At 35.9% G+C, this 22,200-nt stretch overlaps 1 protein-coding gene across 5 annotated transcripts in view; it reads right to left on the reverse strand.

Annotated features, from left to right (window-relative positions):
• Positions 1-22,200, reverse strand: part of LRBA (LPS responsive beige-like anchor protein) — a 367,479-nt gene that overhangs the window by 295,108 nt on the left and 50,171 nt on the right. For 4 of the 5 annotated variants that reach the window (XM_086889595.1, XM_086889593.1, XM_086889594.1 and 1 more), the window contains exons 16-24: positions 20,592-20,654; positions 18,662-18,759; positions 16,357-16,449; positions 15,468-15,576; positions 14,853-14,934; positions 13,107-13,230; positions 12,663-12,855; positions 1,891-2,916; positions 911-1,086 (exon numbers count right to left, since the gene is read on the reverse strand). In XM_086889595.1, the coding sequence (XP_086745721.1) occupies positions 911-1,086; positions 1,891-2,916; positions 12,663-12,855; positions 13,107-13,230; positions 14,853-14,934; positions 15,468-15,576; positions 16,357-16,449; positions 18,662-18,759; positions 20,592-20,654 (1,964 nt within the window). Of the gene's footprint in view, positions 1-910; positions 1,087-1,348; positions 1,439-1,890; positions 2,917-12,662; positions 12,856-13,106; positions 13,231-14,852; positions 14,935-15,467; positions 15,577-16,356; positions 16,450-18,661; positions 18,760-20,591; positions 20,655-22,200 lie in introns of all 5 variants that reach the window. The other variant, XM_086889596.1, reaches the window with a different exon arrangement.

Here is a 22,200-nt window from a genome sequence, read left to right on the forward strand (position 1 = left end):
AAGAGAATGAAGTCTCCTGGAATAGTGAACTAGATTTGAACTTAAATATTTGGAAAACTAAAGCAAATACTAAGGATTTCTCAGAGAAATTAAAAGTCAACAAAGGTCAAAAACTTTCCAAAACAGAGGGTAAAATAGAAGTATGTTTTAGCTATATCTGATGATGTTCTGATATGTTAACTTAAACATATCGAAAAATTATAGCCAGACAAAAATTCACCTCAATTTAAATTGTTTGAATCATTTAACTACTCTATTTCTTTATCCTGACATTCCTTTTTATCACTCAGTACAGCTATATAGTTCAGTTTAAATTTGACACTTGCTACTACAAGCTAACAATGGATACCCCTCTTATTTCAGTTACAAAACCTTAAAATTCAGTCGCGGAATTAATGCTGTTTTTCGAAGATCTTCATGATTATATTCCAGATCCCTGTTAGAAGTCAGTCTTCAAATTAACATCTCTGGTTTCACAGAATCCTATTAAAGCAGCAACTCCATGTGTGTAAATGCAGAAGCAAGAAATACTATTCTGGGTATAATATCTATCTTTCTTATCCACATTTGGATAAGAATAGAAGACACAGGCCTTTAAATACATTAAATATACTTAAATATAGTTAGGAAAACTATAATCTTGCTTGAACAAAAATCAACAGCTAGACTGTCACTGACTTACATGTAGCCAGGATTTCTATCCAAATCTGTGGGCAGGCCCTGAACCAATACACATTTATGTCTGTAAAGAGTCTTTAAAAAAATAATCTGAGAATAATTTGGTGTACGTCACAAAATAAGTCAAGCTACTGAATAATGAGTAAAATACCAGATGTCCCTGAGTCTAAGTCAATGAGCCTCTTATAACTGAACACTGTCTGGATCACTCGACATAAAGCACAGGATGTACCTTCTCCACATCTGAATATCTGTTTCTATGGAGAAGAGCAGGTCTGTGAGCAGGCGCTGGTGCATCAGTGACCACTTGAACTCGGGAATACGGAACACACCTGACCTCATGTCCCTCCTCTGCCCATCCGATGGAGCAGCCAGCTCCTGTCCTGAGGAAACCTGCTGTCTTGAGGGCTGAATGCACAGTTTGCAGACAAAAAAGAAAACAAAACACAAAACCCATACTCTGGTTATTAATTCTCATGGTACTGAAATGCATTTAACAGACTTGGGATTTTAGGTATCCAGCAAGTCCAGACTGTGTACGTGGTTCCAAATAAAGCTAAAACTATTACACAAATGCTATTTCATGGATATACCAAAACTACAAACTAGGCTACAGCTGCACTACCACACCTGCCAGTCCAGGTATTCACAAGCAGCCACCCAACCTTACCAGGGGGGTAGAATATGTTGCTGTAGAAAATGGTTTTCCTCCTTTAAGGAAGAATGGTGCAGACTGAAGAGCATCCATTAGGAGGTATTTCTGCAGAAGGGAAGTACTCAGAGACATGACTATTTAACCATTAAAAGCTGGATTAGAAACTAAAGACTAGAGGGCTGAAGCACTGCAGCACACAACAGAAGCCCAGTCATAATGTATACTTGTACAAAAAAAGGTTGATTGACATTATGTAGTGACAAACTTATCAATTTTTATAGTTTAAAACAACTGAGATGAAGTGTCCATCTAGTCAAATACTCAGTTTATATCAGCATTCATATGTGGATGTACAAAAATCTTGGAGACTTCCCAATACACAAATTATTAAGAATAATGGCTATTTTCACCCAGGGTTAAAAGTATTTTATAGCTTACTCACAAAAATCATACACATTATAACCCCCAGAATGTTTAGGTATGCTTTCTCAAAAAATTAATAAAAAATAACTTCCTTCATTTTTAAGGTGGACGGATGAAGGACAGGTAGAATTTACCTCAGGCATGGATCTGGGGGGCAGAGGTGCTTCTAGACACATGTTAGCTTTCAGCTCCAGTCTTTCTGTATCTGATGCAACACTGGAGACATCAAGCTTGGCAATTCTTTTGTCAGAGGCTCCAGCAGGTTCTGCCACATGTGCATTTGCATTTTCCACAGTTGTTTTGGTTTCACTAGTAATTACATTTCCTTCCTTCAGCTTCTTTTTTCCTGCTGAATCTGGCTGAGTTACTACTTCTGGAACTGCAGAACTCACCATCTCTGGCAAAGTCAGCTCTTGTTTCTTCTCATCCACACTTTCAGTACCCTCAGATTTTAAACGCCCGGGTTCAGGTTGCTTCTCTGGTGTTTCTTCCTGCTTTGTCACTTCGCTTGCATTAGAGTCACATTCCTTGTTTCTTTCTGCAAGTTCTTCTGAAGGTAAAGACAAACTACTTTCATCTTTCAAATCAACAAAGTCATCTTCATCTTCCACCTCTCCTGATAATTTTTCCAGTCTTTCTGGACTAGTGGGAGTTTCTCCTTCCACAGGGGTTTGCATGGCTAAAGAGGCAGCAGTGACAGCAACTGTTTCTTCCACAAGCTCAACAGCTTTGTTAAAATCTTCAATTGCTTCAGCTATTCCAGTACTGATTTCTGAGACACTGGCCTTCACTGTTTCTGGTTCTGGAGAAAATTCCACACAAGGCACTGCTTTTAAATCCTTTGTAGTACCCATATCCTCCCCCTCTAATTCCTCCTTATGATTAGACACTGAATGAGTTTGTTGCCCACCATCTGATGAGTTTTCTTTCTCATTTTTTTCAGTTCTGCACTGCGTATCACCAGCAGTAATGCAAGAATGAGCAGCAGCATTTTCTTCTAACTCCAGAGATTGTTGTTTTCCCATGGTTTCAGCTTCTTTGCTAATCCCAGAGATTGTTCTAATTGGAGTTGAAGAATGTACTCCACTCCCTTCACCTCCTTTCCCTTGGTACTCCTTGTACATTTGGGAAAGACTCTCCTTGTGCATTTCAAAAGTCACCTAAAAGGATCAAGTTCAAAGGACATTACAAACTATATATTAATGTCTGTTATCTTGGAAAAAACAAAAATACAAAAAAACAAAATTGATACTCAAATCACAAATTTATATTGTATACTGTTATTTCCATAAAGAAACTCCTGCACTTTAGATATTACTTCAACTGACAGCAAGTTTTTCTTACATACATGTACCTGGTTTTCCTGGCTAAAAGGAAGAAAAAAAAAAAAGTAAAGCCAGTGTCAAAAAATCCCCAACTGGACTGATCCAAAGGACGTCCTAAGCATAAGATCCACAGAATTACTATATTTGAAAACCTCTATTTTTTTGTGAAGGAGAAGGCTGGAAGAAGTAACAGAGCTTTCACATCTTTTTAGCACCTTTAATATGCTCAGAAATCCACCAAGATACATAATCTTATGAAAATTTTACACTATAAAGTACAATCTCACAAAGTCAGAGCAAAGAGAAGCACGTAACAAAGCCAAAATCCTGTGGATCCCCAAACAATTCCTAAAATTCTCCAGAGGATATTTCCTCCAGTGAGTGCTATTCACCCCATCTCAGCCTGAGAAAAGCTACACAAACTGGTTAACGGGAAAATACTTCTCTGTTCCTCACCTGAAAATATTATTGTTGTTTCTAGGTATTTAAAAAAAATACCCAAATAGAAAAATTCTTTATATACACACTAATAAATCTCATTTGCCCAAACAAGTAGCTGTGTTTTAAAAAATAAAATATCACTAGACTAACTTTTTATTACACTGTTATTCAATTTAGTTTATCCATATCTTTCCACTTAGGATTTAGATTTATACTCCATAGCACAAGTGTTTATTTATCTGTAAGCTCAGTTCTCCAAAATTTTCTCAACATAAGCTCAACCTGAGTGTTGTTTTTTTAAAATCATTTTCTGTATCAAACATTTTCCATAGCCAAAGCAAAATAGTGCATTCCACTAAATCTATCAATACACTTTTCCTCATTCTCTTACATACTCAGCTCATTCATTTGGATCTCATCTAAAAATTCAGTGTACATGTTATGTAAAGTGATGATTAGTCAGTAGGAATATTTTCCCTTAATATGACACAGGGAAGTCAAAAAATGTTTTTTCAGATTAAAAAGATACTAGAAATTACAGTTGACAAATCAGATATAAGCAAAGAAAGGGAAAACACAAAAAGTACTTCTGGCAGGTTCTGATGTCAATATTAGCTTTTTAACATACTATTTTCTCAATTAGTCAAGTATCCTAAAGCACTGCAGGAGCAATGCACTATTTTAACATGATTGGAAGTATGTCAGTCCTTCAAGTTAATTTAATTGAACTTTAGTGTCTAGAAACAGAACTGGGATATCTCACTCTGCTTGCTTAAAAAAACCCCAAAAAGTAGTCTTCACATACTAGTTTTCATTCAGTTATGCACAAAAATGAAGTGTGAATGATTACAAATGCTTGAGAATTCGTCCATCTGTCATAATGGATCCATAAATTATTTGATTCTAGGGTTTTGCTAAAAAGAACCTGTGGGGGGCATTATTACTTGAGAAATACTTCCTGAATTGTACCACAATCAGAATATCAAAGTCAACACAAAAAATCATGCTAATAAGCTGTCCCTTACATTTTTCACTTGTCTTCCAAAACATGATTAGGTAAAGCTGCTACTTTAGGTCTAATCACTGCTTTTCTGAAGAAGGAAACTTAATAACTTGAACTTATCTCCAGCTAGCTTTCCCTCATTTCTCTCTCCCTGTTGCTCCCTCCATTTCCAAAACTACTAAAAACCTTTGTTCCAGCATACACTAAGAGATATTTAACAAATGAAAATGTCATTGTTTGATTTCAGCGAAACTTTTATGTACTTCCCAGAAAGCACACTGCCTCATAATATTTAACAGTGTGGACATCCATATTTTCATGCATCATTCTAGTGTAAACCTCATATGTAGAAGTAAAAGTTACCAAGTTTATGGCTTGTCACTTTCCATGAATACAGTCTGTAGGGCTGGCAACTGCTTTTGGAGAAATGGGCAGTCAGTTGCATCTCAGCTGGTACAACCTGAGACCTATTCTTTCTCTATATTGCTTTTTTCTAGTGTGCTACCAAGCCCCTTCCCCTTAACAAAAACCTATTGCAGCTTCAGATTTTTCCTTACCAGACAAATTGATCATCTGGTTCACAGCCTTAAATCAGCCTCACTTGAAAATAAGTCAAAATCTGTTCTTCATAAATCAGGATTGTGAGCTTGCTTTTACTCTCATCCCTCCCCCAGAATCCTGAACTCCACTATCTCATGGTCACTGCAGCCAAGGCTGCCTCTGACCTCCACATTTCCAACCAGTAAGATCGGTATGATCAACATTTAAAAACACCATGTATGGTACAGGGATGCAAGACCATTTCACAACTGATTTCATCTAAAACCTGGAACAGGCAATGCTTTGGAAGACATTACAGAGCAATACTGAAAATGAAACTGCACACTGCAGGATTTTTAATTGCTACTAAAAAGAAACAGAAACAAAGACCAGCAAGAAGGTCAATGCTGACAACTTGTCTTCACAGGTAGATAATGTAAACTTATGGGCAAATAAATCCAAGGAAAATCTGATGAGAATCTATGCTGATTTCAGAACAATGAAAGAAACCGTAAGGAAACACTGGTGAAGAAAATTAGGCTGTACAGAACTAAAAGAACAAAAAAAACCACTCAATGAGGATAGCAGTTTCTACTTTGACCATAAACACTAACCAGAATTCATGTTACAATGTATTAAATACTGACCCTTAAATAAAACTCAAAATACCAAGGCACAGAATTAGGAAGACCACATTAACCAGTATTTTTCTAACATCCATTTTGAGTCCAGAGGTTTCTCATATAACAAAAGGATACAAATTTCAGAAATTCTGCTTTGTAAAATCCAACTTTACAAGAGCCAATTTTCAGGCTGTAAAAACACTTCTGTTCAATATATCAATCTAATTCAATTTGACAGGAAACCAAGAAATTGTGGTTCTACAAAGGAGGCACTAGACAATTGTTCCCCTACAAACTCTATTGCATGATGTGGTATTTGAGTACACAAAGCCAAACTATACATACAAAACAAAACACCTAACCTAATTTTTGTTAACCTAAGGTTAACAAAATTGGTACCAACAAAAATGCAAAATGAAGTAGAAATTATGATTACTAAAAGCAAGTGCACAGAGTACATAAAGGTTTTAAAGATTAAACATTAGGACCTGCAAGCACACAACAATTTACAAGACCTTGAAGAACCCTAAATGTATGTAAGTAATTTTTTCATTTTCCTTAAGGCATTTGCAACTGTAAAGCTGATAATACAAAATTAATTACCAGAAATTGTTCTAAATTAGTGAGCTAAAAGGCCAATCATTAATCTTCACCATCATTTGATGGTTAATCCATAGCTGTCTGCAATGCTTGGAATGCATCTCTACACACTACCAGTTGAAGACACTTGTGAGCTAATAACTGCAACATTTGCCTCTGCCATTAATTTTAACTTAATTTGACATCCAACATTTACTAATTGCCAAGGAGAAAAATTAGCATCCAGCAATGATAAAGAGTAAGATGATTGACATTTGCATTAAAGAACATGGAGAAAATAATTTAACTATACATTAAGATTTAGGCCTTTTTTTCCATTTTCACATGAGCAATTTCATAGAGCAGAGAAAGGAAGGGAATATTTTTCCAGACAGGTCAGATAATCATATATATTTGTTTCCTTATGAGTCTGCTCAATGCAAACCAGCTCCTGTCACCCTGAAAATTAAACCTTCTGATAATGTTTTCATAGTTTTAGTTACTTTCCCATGAGAGTCCTGTAAACATGAGTTGTTTATCACAATCCTTCTACAAAACGTCTTTTGATGGACGTTTCGCATGACCAGTGTGCTTGGGTAGGTGGTAACTTAATTATCCAAACCCTGGTCATTGTTGAGAATCTGTAAATCCTGGAGTTAGAAAATAAAATCACAGGTTTTTGTTCTGACATTGAGAGTGGTCGTGTGAATCATTTTGTGTCCTGAAGTGTCAAGCTCCTTTGCTGGTTTACATAAACTCTTCATAATAAATGAATAAACTCTTCGTAATTCCAAAAAGCATCACAACCTTTTAAATCTTAACTAGAACGTTATTGACCTGTTTTTTTCACTTCTTCTCCACTAACACTAACAGTTTCAAAAGTGTAATTCAATCTCCAAACATAAACAGGCCTGTTTAAACAGAGACACCACTATCAGAGATATCAAAATTAATTTTAAACTCAGCACAGGAAAAGCTACAAAGGTACTGTGTGCACCATGCACTGAGTTACAGTCTGTAACTCCCTGACTTGAGGAATCTCTGGGCTATTTCTGAGTGGTTCACAGAAGCAAGCTAAGAAAAGCAAGTTAAAATATACTTTGCAGGACACTACATATGAAAGGTTTCTTGGAGTCTGAACTTCCACCAGAAACACATTCACTGATGTACAAGGTGGGGGAAAACCACTGTTTCAAGATGGTTTCATGTTCCTGTATCTTGCATTTTCACCTAAGAAGCAATAGTTCTGACTTTTATTTTTTACTCATCTTGAGAAAAAAAATAATTTCTACAATAAGATTGCAAGTACTAGTCAATATAATTCATAGAAGTCTGCTAATCTGAGGGACAATTTTACTTTAAATCAAGTCAAGGTATAGCTTACTGTTACATCATCATACAGCAATAAATTCAAACTGCATCCCAAACATGTATTAGCTCATTTTCACTATGGAAATTAATGCTTTTAATGAGTTTAAATTGCGAGATATGAGCACACACAATCTTCTCAAGATATGTATTTTCTATCTCAATCCCTGTCACCATTCCTACAGTTCAATGGACTGTCAAACTGTCTTGTACACATTTGATATTTAGCTATTAACAAAAATATTCTGTAACTAAAGTCAGCTTTTGTCACCCCATTGTTACAATGTCTAGCGACAGGTCTTATGCACTGCTCACTTCTGCCATCCTTTTCTAGTATCTCCATACATTGTTGGCAGCCCTACAGCAAAGACTCCACATCCATCATTTCAAGTAACGGCCAGGAGCCCTAATTCAGGCCCCACAATGTGAACAGAGGTAGCTGCAATTATAGAGGAGGACTGCTTCAAATTGCAGCAACAGCAAAGAAAACTACCAACCATTCTTGAGGCTGCAGACACAGGTCCCATCTTCCAAATATTTTTTACACCAAGTCATGATGAGTCTCATGAGATGAGACTCCTCTCTCTCCTCTAGTCTTCTTTACATATGAAGACTATTTCAGAGCTTTTTGCCTCCTTATGCACTCTCTCCACTGCAAATGTTTCCTTAATTCTTCTTTTTCAGAGTTCTGGCACTTAGTAGCAAGTTTCTATTACACTCTTCTTTTAAGGCTTCTCTAGAGCTTTATAAAGGCCTTTATAAATTCCCAGTTTACCTTGCTCCCTCCTATTCTCATTTCTTTCAGTTTGGATTAGTCAAATGATAACATTCTGCAGCTTTATTCATGACACTGTACTCCTTCAAAACAAGTGAATAATGAGATGGAGGAGCTCCCCATTAACCATACAGGCTGCATGTGTAAGAGCCCATCACTGGTACACACCTCTGCCTGCTGAACAATGAGGATACTTTCCTCTCCCTTGGGCCAGTGGTTAGAAAAGCTTTCCCACAGAGTTACTACAAAAGAAGCTGTAACAAGGAAACACCTGGTAAAGGTGAGGGCATGTATCATCACAACACATCTTGGGGTGTGCACAGCTCTAAAGGAGCACATTCCAGTCTCCAAGCTCCTTCTGCTCTCCATAACTCAGGTAAGAATGACTTCTATGTAGAAAAAGTAGTATTTATTAAAAATAACTATTTACACCATTAGAATGAACATAATATTGAATAATTTCAAGGGTACTCCCAAGCTTTGCTCCACTGACATACTGGATATGGGACAAGTGAAAACCAAAAATCTGCAGTGGTACAATGACCCTCTGGGCCAGGTACCTCTGCCTCCTCTCAGGGCAACGCAGATACACTTTCCAGAGGACCAAAGAATACCTGAAGACTTCAAAATTCCCTGGAGTTAAAAATCTCTGCTATGGGAGAGCAGGAGACTCTCCTGCCCTCATGACAGGGATAAAAAACAGACAAAACCTTCCTAAACAAATCTTGGATGCCAATGGGATTTGGATTCCAGATTTTGATGGTCTCTTACCTTCTAAAACTGAGCCACATTCACTTCTCTGCAAATTAGTTTTTTAATTGCCACCGTATAATAACTCCTCTACCACCCAATCTCTGCAGCTTTTGCCAGTTTTCCCTCATCAAACAGTGATGAAAACCTGGCAAACACAGCACACATAAATGTACTGGGATTCTTTCCCCCCACTTAAATTAAATGGACAGGGCATAAGAGAATATACAAATTTACTTAACACTCACAGTGTTTATGACAACTGAACTTTAGACTGAAAACTGACAATTAGTAAGAAATACACTGCACTGTAAGGTCTCTCTATTAACATTTTGAGATTATAATTCTCATTCACATCAGTGAATAGAATGTTTCCACTTAAATAGAAAGAGAACTGCAGCTTACACATATCAACATTTGAGACTTACTCGCTGAAAATTTCTTGAGCAACTAAAAAAAAAATAAAAATCAGTCTTCACCTGAATATATTTCCTTTAACAGAAAGGTAACATGAATCCACTTTTATGTAGTAAAATATATTTAAGGGACTGAAATAAGCAGATGGTAGTCTTCCCAGTAGTTTGAAACATTCAGATAACTTAGGAGTGTATTATACTGCGCAAATAATTTTATTCTTTTAAAATTTGGGAAAATAAAAGGGAAGCTGTCCACCATTCTTGACTTGGCCTAGTTAGTATGGTTGCAATGTTCAAAAAACAGAAGTTCTTAGATGCTTTCATATATTCAACACTGGCCAGTCAGAACAAACTGGAGTTCTGATTTAATTTTTCCAATATTTTCATTGAACTAGAAGCAACAGATTAAACACCTTTGTATACAATGGCTTAATATCTGCAAAGCATCAAAAATAATACAGACATAAACAAAATACATGAGTAATACTAAGAAATTTGATTTTTAAAAGGTGTACACATGTACACACCTTTTAAATTCTGAGTGCAAGGAAGTCAATGCAGTGCAATTATGCTGGAAAAGCCACTGTTGCTTATAAAACGCTGTGCAGCTGTTGGAGGAGAGGGTTACATTGACAAACAGCTTCCCTGCTACAAAGGTGGCAGGAAATCTATCAAACTGGACAATAAAATTGCAATTGAGTTTCTTTGGCTTTTTATAGCAGCCGCATGTATCTTGATGTGTAGCTCTGCAAAACCTATCCAATTCTGTACACTGGTCCTTTATGTACTAGTTCTTTATCATAGAATGGTGTTATAAATTAGTGGCATGAACGGCACAGAGGGCTGTAAAAAGGAAAAATAAGCAGTAACCCAATACAATTAGAGATGAAATAGGAAAAACCCAAATTGGTTATTCTCTTTCTAATGTTAAGGAAATATTTTTGCTCCCATAATTCCCACATTACTTTGAAAGCATGCTAGAAATCAAAAATATCTGAGATGCACTTAGCATCGAACAATTTGCTCACTGAATTATGCCTATACCAGGTTATGTGTGAATCTCTATGAATCTCAATAATGGTATAACAGGATACAACACTATTTAAAATAGTAAAATTAACAGGATTAAAAAGTCATTATAATTATCTGTTTATAAGGACATTTTTCAAGAGCTTTTTTTGTGATTTATCCTAATTTATGTTTATGTAATTAACAGGCAACTCTGAAGTATCATCTAGTTTTATATGGCTAATTGCATGAATTGGATGACAAAAAAAGTTCAAATGGAAAGTGCATAATAAAGGTGAAGTTTTAATGTCTTGATAATGGCATCATCATTCACAACAATATTGTCAAGTTAGTTTCTGGCCGCTTTTGCTGTTTAAACATTCTCATTTCAGCTTCTGGAACTAGTACTAGATATCCAAACAAACTGAATTCCTCCATGAGTCCTTCAGTATTCCACCACCATACTGCCCACACTCACACTCTTCCAAAGTTGCCATCATTCAACTTCTTCTGAAATGGGCCAGAAGAACAGACAGATATATATTGACCACAAAGTCAATTAAGTTAGACTTGGGAAAACTTATAGGGAGCTACTGCTACAACCAAGGACACCTCTCTATTGCAGCATGCCAGGAACCAAAAATGAGAAACACAGGCTGAAATAGGTCATCCTCTCATTCACTATGGCATTTCACAAAAACATACAGCCTTTAAAATACAAATTAATAAACCAGACCAACATTACCTATCTCTATCTATTTTTTTTGGTCTTTTCTAAAACTGTGGGGTTTTGTTCTTGACATTTGGTCATGGCATCACAAAAAAATCTTGGGTTTTTTCTCTAGGAACTCTAGATCATTGATTAGCCACATTAAGTCACTGAAGAGTGTGACCAAAAATCCATATAACCTTTCTGACATATATGCTGTTTAAACGAGATTTCTGTCATTACATTATCTTACAAAAGGAGTCTAAGAATAGAACTACAGATTATAAGATAATGTACAAGCTCATTTTTAAATTCAAGACACCAAAGCTCTGAATAACAATCAGAAAGATGGTCTTTCTTTATTCACCTCTCCATCTTTCCCCAGGCACAATTCCCAGCAATCACACACATGCTAAATTATGCCAGTTTTATATAAAAGCACATTAGGGATCTTTACTCTGGCTACAGTTTGCCATTGTACAATTCACCCATGCCCTCTGCATCTTGGGCAAAAAGAGAAAACTGGTTTTTGAAGACTGCAAAGCCAACAAAAAAGAATATTAAGAATGTTCCGACACCTAAAATGTGATCTCTGTAAGACTTAAAAAAATGTGGCCCTCAGTGCTTTGCACCAGAATTCCACTTAGACTGTTTAATAAAGTTATTTCACCCATCTTTATTACATAGATTTCTACAGTTGTCTCCCCGTAGCTCAAGAATCCACCATCAACCTCTGAATGCAATAAATAGAGCTGCAAAATAACAAGTCTCTTGCTGTCTGACCTCTTTTAAGAAAAAAAATAATCCAAAATCCAAGACCTCAGAAATGCCAATAATTCCTTAGTATCATAAAGTGATCTTTTGGATTCACAGATGTCCTTTTCACACTGCTAAGTTGCATGCATTTAGAAATAGGTAATTTATTATTTAATTCATTAGAAGTAAATATTGTGATAATCAGAATAATTCTAAGTCCCACACTGGCCTCACTCTTTTGTTTAGAATAAGGCAGTAGAAAATACCTTTTGTACTACTGTGCCTTATTCAGAGAACCGCTAATAACTTTCATGATGTAACTCTGGTTGTAACAATGACAAAATTCAGACAGAACAAAGGGTAATAGTCTCATTCATACTGCAAGGATTTGTACTTCGCCCCATATTCCATGACAGTTTAACAGCTGAAGCATCTGCCTTAACTTGGATTTCTTTGCTTTTTACTCATTTTTTTTACAGCCTTTTGATGTTACTAAAAGGTATTTTTGTTGATGAATAGCTATGGTGCGCCACCTTGTGTTCCTGCTGTTACTAAAAAGCAAGACCAGCACCAAAATTTTTCAGAAATGCACCTGAAATTTGATTAATCTCACCTTTGAATGTGTGATTGACAGTGTATCCACCCACACACGCCAGCCACCCCACTCATATTTTATCGCGTGGTACAGCAAAATCCGAAATATGGTGTACACCATCTCAGTTATCTTCTGCTCCTCAGAAGTCTTTGGATTAAAACAACAAAGGGAAAGCATCCACTCCTGCCAGACAGAGCACTGCAACAAACTCCTGCAAAACACACATGCTACTGAATCATATTTTAAAATATAACTTACAAATATATCCAACAGCTAAATCAAGAATCCAACATGCTTAAAAAAATTGCTACATGTAAGCTTCTCTAATTTTTCATACTGAAGACTTCGCTAGAGTACAGAATTTGCTGAAACAGCAATGAAGCTGTATCTGCCCACATGAGTTTAATTTACTAGGAAACCTTCTTTACTTTATATACTCGTGCATAGAGCAAGCCCTCTTACCTCCTGTTTTCTCTGCTGTTATTAAACAGTTTAATCATATCTGAGAGAAAGGCTCGCCGGACCTCCAGAGTTTCTGGACACTGTGGAGAATTACGGATCAGGATTGCAATAACCTTCAAAATCTCTGTAAAACAGTTCACGAGTAACAAAATATTAGGACTAAACATAGCATAAAACACAAGGCCTCTTCCAACAGTGTTTGTACAAGGAAAGTGACACGACAAAGTTTTATACTCAGAAAAAGCACATCTCTATTGGAGAAGGTTTAAGTAGAACAAATCCCTTCTTCCAATACTTTTCAAGCCTAGTCACGCATCAGGGGGATTTGAAGGCCTCTAAAGTAAACAGAATTCATTGAATTACCATGTTTAAGCAACACAAATATTACTGCATGACAATTTATAAGCTATCAGAACCTGTCAGAACCATTTTTACATGAGGTTCACATAAAAAGCATCCTTTAGAAAAGCAACCTATGAGAAAAGTGCTCTACCTTATGAGATTTTGCTCAACCTTAATAATACTGAATTTTCAAAGAATGTGACCAACTTCCAGTTAAACTTAACAGTTTCTGTTACAAAAAAACTTCCTAGTATCAAATTTTATCTCTTATAGTCACGTTTTCTGTATTTTAGTAGGTCAAAACTGAGGGTACATCACACTTTTTGAAGCAGTGGGGAGGGTGACTTATCTTGTTACTTTAAAAGAAGTCAACTTTGTAAATTAAGTAGGGTGCAATTTGAACACAGTCACTGTGATAGTTGCAGTTCATCTTGTACAACTTTTTTCAAGAGAAACTCCTTATTTGATAATAGCAATGATCTAAAAAAGGGGCTCCAGAAGTCACTCTCCCTATCAGACCTAAATAATTTCAGAATCAACTCAGTCTCTATATAGTTTATACTGACCACAGCAGTGACTGTCAACTTCAAAAATCTTAGGAGAAAGCAATAGAGACATGCTCACATCTTGCTTCATATAGATTTACTAGAAGGAAAATGGCACAATGCAACCAGATTTCTTTCTTCTGCATCTGCTTTGCTTCTTTTCCCCCATTTTCCACCTGAAGTAAACCTACAACTGTGACCTACATTTAATGACAAAGCAGCTACAAAAGAGAAAAATCTGTTATTTCTCCAGGAAAAAGTTAACTCCCAAAGCTATCATAAGTCCATTGTACTATGTACAGAGCACATTGATAATGTACATGATTCTGGAAAGGATATCATATTTTCTCTAAGTTCAAAAGACATCTGAAGTTTCATATCAAGGTATTTCCAATAAAGTAAGCTAACCAAAACAGTGAACAGACACATTTCTCCTATTTTCCACCTAGCATTGTCATACTGGATGTAATTTAAGATGAAAGGTGTTTCCTTATTTCAGGTAATTTAGTCTGACATCACTAAATAATGCATTCAGAATTTTGCTGGAATCTTAACATGTATTAAATCAAATTATCCTGTGCATCCATGTCTTGAAAAACCTTTCCATAACATGACTGCACCACCAAAACAGGCGAGTTATGATCTACAGACACATAAAATGTCTTTTGAGAAGCTATAGAGACATACTTTGTACATAACTCCAACTAAATACAAGTTATCTTTCTTTTAGAGTGAAAAAAAACTATAAAACTGAGACTAGAAGACTGATGTAATTAGCGTAATTAACTTTTTCATTAGTAGCATTCTTTAAAAGCAGACTTTTCTTTAGGTAGCACATAAAAATGTGTATCATTCTTACGAGGATTTTGTATCTTCACCGTTGAATCTGGGTCAGGATGTTGTTTATGTATTACTTGAGTGCAAATCTGTTCAGTCAGAATCTAGCAAGAAAGAAGATGCCATATCAATGTATATGAAGACAACTTACTGAAAAATAGTTGGATGCAGCACAATCATCATCATTCTAAAAACCATCCCAAAAAACCCCCATTAATTTTCTTGATAATTTGTTTCATCCTGTTTCTAAAGCTCTATAAGCTACCTAATTTCTTTATTTCTCTCTTAAGTGCATACTGTTATTTAAAATACACTGGAAGATGAATGTTAATCTAACCAAAGCAATTATCCTAAGGCAAGATCATTGCTATAATAAAATTCCACATCTCCATGAGCATCTGCTTCAGACATACAGGTTACTCATTATCTAGAATTGTTCATAATGAGCATAACCAAGTTAAGGAGGGGGTAAATCCAAAGTAGTGAGCTTTATGGGGGGGAAAAAAGCAGCATTCAGCTGCATCACACTATGGTTTAATGTCATCTGGAACGTATCAGCACAAATATGTAAGCAATTTTCTAACAATGTCTTACAAGTAATTAGAAAGATTGCATCCTAACTACAGTGTATGACTACCTCAAACAGGACATTGTACGTGGTCATGGTGAATAAGCTTGTCTGAAGCATCAGCCTTTCAGCCAACAAAGAGAACAATCCATGTCCAAGCATGACTTCAGCTTTTCTCCTAAAATGGTAGAGAAAGATGAAATAAACTTACGCATTCCATTTGCTTTAGGGGAAAAAAAGTTTAAAACGTGTGCCTCAAGAAATACAAAATCACTGGTAAGATATTTTTCTTGTTTGTTCCTTAATCCTTTACTTTTGGTGAAGGAAAAGGGAAAGTGTTAAAATTCTGAAAGGTCAAATCATTCCCTGAAGGCAGCCACCTTTCTTCCATAAATGAGGTCCACTCACCCATGGGCCCAAAAAGCTGAAAAACAGCCTTGGGGATTTCTTGATAAGCACTGAGGAAAGGTTTTTTGCCCTCATTTCACTCAAAAATGCAACCATGGACAGCAATCTCAACAGTTATCACAGTTGACTCGAGACATATTAAACCTAGTTCTCAGTAACATGGGGTTCCATCTCACCAGTTTAATTCTTGCTATTCACTTCTCTGGAAAAGAGTCACTTTAAAAAGCAGAAGACCATATTGCAAGTAACTGTTCAATCAGCTTGATAAGAAGTGATAATGGCTGGACACTAGCTGCCAGAAACAAGCAACTCCACCATATCAAAAATACATTTGGGACAAATGGACTGAGGGGTAGTTGAAGAAGAGTAGGTCCTATTCAGTGAAGTCTGTTTAGCTTCCAATACAACTTTTTCCCCTTTACATACAAATGTGTGTATATACACCCAATAATTTATACCCAAAATAACATATAGAATGTCTGTGTCACAACCTACCTTGATACCTACCTTCCTTGGGAGGTTTAGTTTTAAGACCCAAATCAGTACTTACTTCGGAGCAAGATGCTTTAAGAAATATCCCATCACTTTCAGAGCTTGCACCCTGATGCCTTCACTTTGTGATGCTAAAAGCTTGTAGACAACCCTAAGTGGAGAAAACACATTGGTCTTCTGTCAATGGGAATTTGTTATTACAAATATTATTATTACAAATGCAGACTTTTGGTGCTTGTAAACCTCTCATAAAAATTTAAGACATTTAAATGTATTTATCAGCTACATCCCATTTCTTTCATCATTTACTTTTTAGACAGTCAAGTGCTTAGGGCCACATCACTATCTGATTCTAGGTGGACTCTGGTTCATAGTATTCAACAGATCTTTAAATCTGTGAAATCTGACTTAACTTTTCTATGTGGACTACTAAGCTCTCTTTGAAAAAAGAAAATATTAATTTCCAAATGTTCCATGAAATCATATTGAAACAGAAGGCACAGTACTTACCCTTTATAAATAGGGTATGATAAATTTTTTGAAGAAATTTGGATCACTTCACTAGGGGGAAGGAAAAAATCTACCTCATTTAAATAATTTTGGAGAGCCTTTCCAAAACTATTCCATGTTACAGCACGGCATTTTAGATCTTCAAGTCTTAAAGAGTTCAAAGGACTTCAAGCTTTTAGACCTTATCCATAACTGAGCACTCATCAATAGTTAAGTGCTTTTATTTTTATATGCTCAAAAATAATTCTTAGGACACCTGAACTAAGACCAAAAAGAATAAATTTTAAATAAATAAATAAATTGTTCTATACCAGCATTAAAGGTAAAAACCTACAGGTGATTAAAAAACAATTACATAGAACAAACAATTTATCCTGGAGAATGGTGCAACCACAGAAACTATAGAAGGAAGCAAATAAGCAAACCGATGATGCACTGGCCATTCAAGCAATAGAATCCATATATCTGCTTTCCTTTACAGAACACTATCAGGGTTTTCTAATTGCATGGGGAAAAAACATCTGGTTTTTTCCCCCGCACTAGACTGGTTACTTAACATTTTTTATTTTAAGAGATTTCAAATATTTATAAAGCTTTGGAAAACTATTTTTAAATTTCAAGATTATCATGCCTTAATTGCAAAAAGTAGATGTATCAAGAAGCATACAAACAATCCATTAAGTGACTCGAGACAATACTGGAGCAAGGAGTGTAACAAATGAGACAGGAAAACTAAGTGATTTCTCGCTGTGGACTCACTATTCATGCTGACTTGCTCATATACTTGTTAACAAAAAAGAAGGCACCTACTGCTAGTTGTTAAATAAAACCAAATGTACTGCATTGGAGACCCAATGTGTTATTCAAATACCTTATTATTTAGAGGTTATTAGTTTCCCATACGTAATACATTACCAAACAAATGAAATCAAATCTGATCAAAATTGTTAAAAAAAAAAAAATCAGTCTGGCACTAAAAGGGGAGAAAACAATTACAAACATGCTTGAATGCAGTCTCTTGAAAGGGCAACTGGAAAAAAATATATGTATAAACAGGGTTAACCAATACATGCAACTAAATGTATGAAATGAGATTCTGCCTCTACACAGTGAGCGAATTATTATTCCCCACCTCCCCGGTTCCTTCTAGGAATTGTTCTTACATTTGTTTGCCTGTACCATTTTTTTCCCTACTATGTTCAGGCAGGTTTCTGTTAAATTAGGAAAGTTCAATACTTTGAACACCCCCTGAGAGCCACAAGACAAAATCAAAGTCATAACTTAGCTCCTTGGGCAGATTTTCTACTTGTAGAGTAGAATTTGGTACTTCCACTACTTCTCTCTCACAATAGTGTTGAACACTCTTTTTCTGTTTGTTGGGAAAAAGATTGTGAACAGTGCATAGCACTAAGTGCTACTTTAAAACAAATAAAAAGTTTTTCTGGAAAAGTCCCACAGGAGAAAAAAAAGGGGTAGAAAACTAACAAGGATCAGAAGACTTGTGAATCAATTTTTGTCAGGCCCCGTCTACTTCTAAAACATCTGTAAGAACTGGGGGCTGAAGACAGAGCACCAGTAGATGAAGACATCAATGCACAGACTGAAATGGATCACTCCCTATTTAAGAGTGACTGACAGCTTGGAAATATTAAAAAAAACACCTCATTGATAATAAATCCACCAGCACCTCTTGTCAAAATGAACACCTGGACCCAAAAATCTCCCAGGATGAGGAGTCTATGATTGCAATACACACACTGATGAGAACCATTCAGATTTCATGGGAGTTCTTGCAAGCAACGGTATGGTCAAAACACTACTTCCTTTTTCCCACTTAAAAAATTTGTACTTACTGTAATCCATTCCTCTGATCAAATGCAGGGATCATAGAACCAGGATGCTCTGACATCAGAGCAACCAGCAACTGCAGGACATCCATTAGATTGTCATCCTGTTGGATAAAAGGTACAAATCTGTATTCACAACACATACACTAGAACACTATTTTAGCTTAAAGAACCACTACAAAATATTGCAAAAGTATGTGGAGATTAATGATAAACTAAGGACCTAATAATTTTGGCCAGGATCAAAAGAACTATAGCTCTAAAAGGCAAGTGCTGAAGAAAACATTACCAAATATATACTTAATTGTTTAGGGTGAAAAGTGATATATCAGTGATGATATATATCTGGGATGTAAGGATTTTACAGGCAATGGAAATTTAGACTATGTTACTTCCTTCCACACACATGCTCCTCTGTTTGCATGTGTATTTCCCAATCCTTTCCTGCACAGGAGCTACAAATAAACTGCTGCACATTTTCTGGGGCACAGGGTGGTGTTTAATGAAAAGTTTCTACTGAGAAATGTTCAAAACATGAGGAAAAAAATACTACCACCTGCCACAGACAATATCTTAAATGGGTAATTCAAGCTGCTTAATAAATTTTTCCATACTTTTAGTCTAAAGCACTCTAAGCTACAGTTCATTAATGTGTTCCAAGTTCTTTGTAGCTAAAAATAACCTAAGAAACAACAAAATGAGTCTTTTCTCACACTCTGTAGTATTAAAACAAAAGTTTATTTTAAATAAACAATAAAACACATAATAAATAATAATAAACATAATAAAACAAAACACTGTCCAACACTTTTGAACAAATACTGTGATTCTTTACTCTAGAGTATTTTGAACAAATACTCTAATACTCTATTAGAAAATCAGTTTTATATCCTCCTGAACAACTCTGTTCATCTGATGATATTATCAGCTGACATTACAGACACTATCACTATTTAGCCACATGAGAAGGCTAGATTTTACTTTTTTTGTTGATGTTTTTCTGAATTCACAGTTAGATTGTGGGATTCAGCATTCATGGATCTTTTGCACTTGAGCATGCAAATTGCTAAGATATTAGAAACATCACATCCTCATCTGAAGGCTATCTAAAGCTTCTGCAATTTTAGTTCACTCTTAGATGTTACCAAGTCTTATTTTTCACTTCCCCACATAAAGTAGAATTGCTTGACTAGGGTACTACCAAGTAGTAGTAACCAGCACAAAGAATTAAAGGAAAATATAGGTGTAAGCAAAATTTAAAAAAAAAAAACAAAACAAACTATACTGCTTGAAATGAAGTTCAATTAATTCCTTATTTTACCCATTTCAAGAACCCTTACAGAGATGAGATCAGTTAGATTTATGTCCCCATTTCCCTTGTCTTTGATGTTGCATCTGGCATAAAGTGCCTTTTCCTGGTGCTAAAATATGAAGATGCAGATGTAACAGTAGTAACCAACATTTTCTCCCAATTAAGTTTATATGCTTCTCTTAGATGCCATTAACATATATCTTTATTTTTTTAATGCATGTTTTCAATTTTATTGCTTTATTTAAGAAGCAAAATAAAAAGGAGTGGAAAAACAAAAAATATTACTTAGGCAGCCTAAAACAAGGTTTTGACTTTTTTTTAAAGTCAGTCTCACCATCTGTTTTTCTGCTTGGTAAATTGGTTTGTAGAACAACATAAGAAACCGTTTTGGCTTACTGGCTTAATGAACTTCAATCTAACACTGAACATAGTGCTTAAATCACTGCAAGAATATTGGCATATCAGCACACTACTCTAAAGAATTGGACAATGTTTGATACTTCCTCTGCAGAGCCATCTTGTGGCATAAAGGAGGTTATATTTGAAATTATTCAAACATTTGGTGGTCACAAACGGCACTAATATGCCACTCTTCATAAACACATCCCCCAAATTAAAAATTACCTCATGTATAGTAAGTAGGTAATTGAGGATAGCCTGTAATTCATCTTCTTTTATTCCATAGTCCTTTAAAAACAAACAGGTTTTAAGCATCACCTTACAAGTACAGAATGCTGTTTCCAGAAAAAAACATTGTTACAAAAAATGTTTATATCACAAAGCAAGTACCACACAACAAATCTACTTTCACTTGATCCTGTAATAGCTCCATAGTTGCAAGGTAGCTTCTTCCCTGCACCCAAAAGCACCCGCTGAATGCCATGAAAGTATTTTAAGGCAATTTCAACACAGGCATTGAAACAAGATAAATAGCAATATAGTATATGAAATTGCTATAGTAATACCTGTTAATTGAAACAGTCAGTTTAAACTGAGAACTTCCTCTTAATAAAAGAATTAAATTGAGGTAGCATAAAGGACTCAAAAGCAGATCTGGAAGTTTAATTATAAGCCTCTAAGCTATACCCATATCTATGTTTGCTTCTTATTTTCCACTGGAGAAGCCCATCTTCAGCTACTATCAACTTTGAAGAAATCTTAATCATTTATGGCACCTATGCCAGCAATATGCCTTGAGGTATTTTTTGTGAAAATAAAATGAAAAATAACCGTTTCCAAGGACCAGATGAGGGTAGCAAAAGCAGGTTTCTCCACTTTTAGGGCTTTTATTTTTTAAAGCAAGCCTTTTCATTTCCTAAAAGGATTTTGCACCACTATGTACAAATAGAAAACCTGCCAAAGGATCAACCTCAACCTTTTTCAGTGGATGTTCTATTTGTTGTTGTGCTGGTTTTGGTTGGGGTAGAATTTAATTACAGGAGCCAGCACACAGCTGTAGTTTGGATTTGTGACAGAAACAGTGTTGATAACACAGGGAAGTTTTTTATTAATAAGCAGGGCTCACACAGTGCCAGAGCCTTTTCTGCTTTCCACACTGCAAGGAATTTGGGGGTGCCTGGGAGGGTGGGAGGAGATACAGCTGGTACAGGGGAGCCCAGTGGACCAAAAGGATCTTCCAGACCATGTGACATCATGAAGGAGGAAGGAGAAGGGAGGATGTTTGGAGTGATGGTGTTTGTCTTCCCAAGTCACTGTTATGCATGATGGGGCCCTGTTCCCCTGGAGATGGCTAAAGTGCTGCCTGCCCATGGGAAGCAGGGAATCAACTCCTTATTCTGCTTTCCTTGTGTGTGTGCCTTTTGCTTTCCCTGTTAAACTGTGTTTATCACAACTCACAACAAGCTTTTGCTCTCATGACTCTCTCCCTGATCCCATTGCTGGGTGCATGAGCAAGTGGCTGTGTGGTACTTGGTTGCCAGCTGAGGTTAAACCATGACAAAGGTGGTGAAATTCTATCCAAAACTGTCCAGGTTATAAACCTTTGACAGAAATGGAAAATTTTTTAAAAATATAGTAAGAATGAATCTAAAACTCAATGACAGTCTTTTAGAGTTTGATAGCTAAAATATCCCTGATACTTCAATTGCAACATACTCAATTTAAAGAAAGAGTTGAAGAGTTAAGGGCAGAGCCTTTCTGGTAGCTACTGCTCCATGCAGAGCTCACTGGTCTATTAGCAACACAGGGGAAGAGTGGAAAAGGGAGGTAGGTT

Source organism: Cyanistes caeruleus, chromosome 5 (genome assembly GCF_971803275.1).
Source record: "Cyanistes caeruleus chromosome 5, bCyaCae1.hap1.1, whole genome shotgun sequence".
Taxonomy (NCBI): Eukaryota; Metazoa; Chordata; class Aves; order Passeriformes; family Paridae; genus Cyanistes; species Cyanistes caeruleus.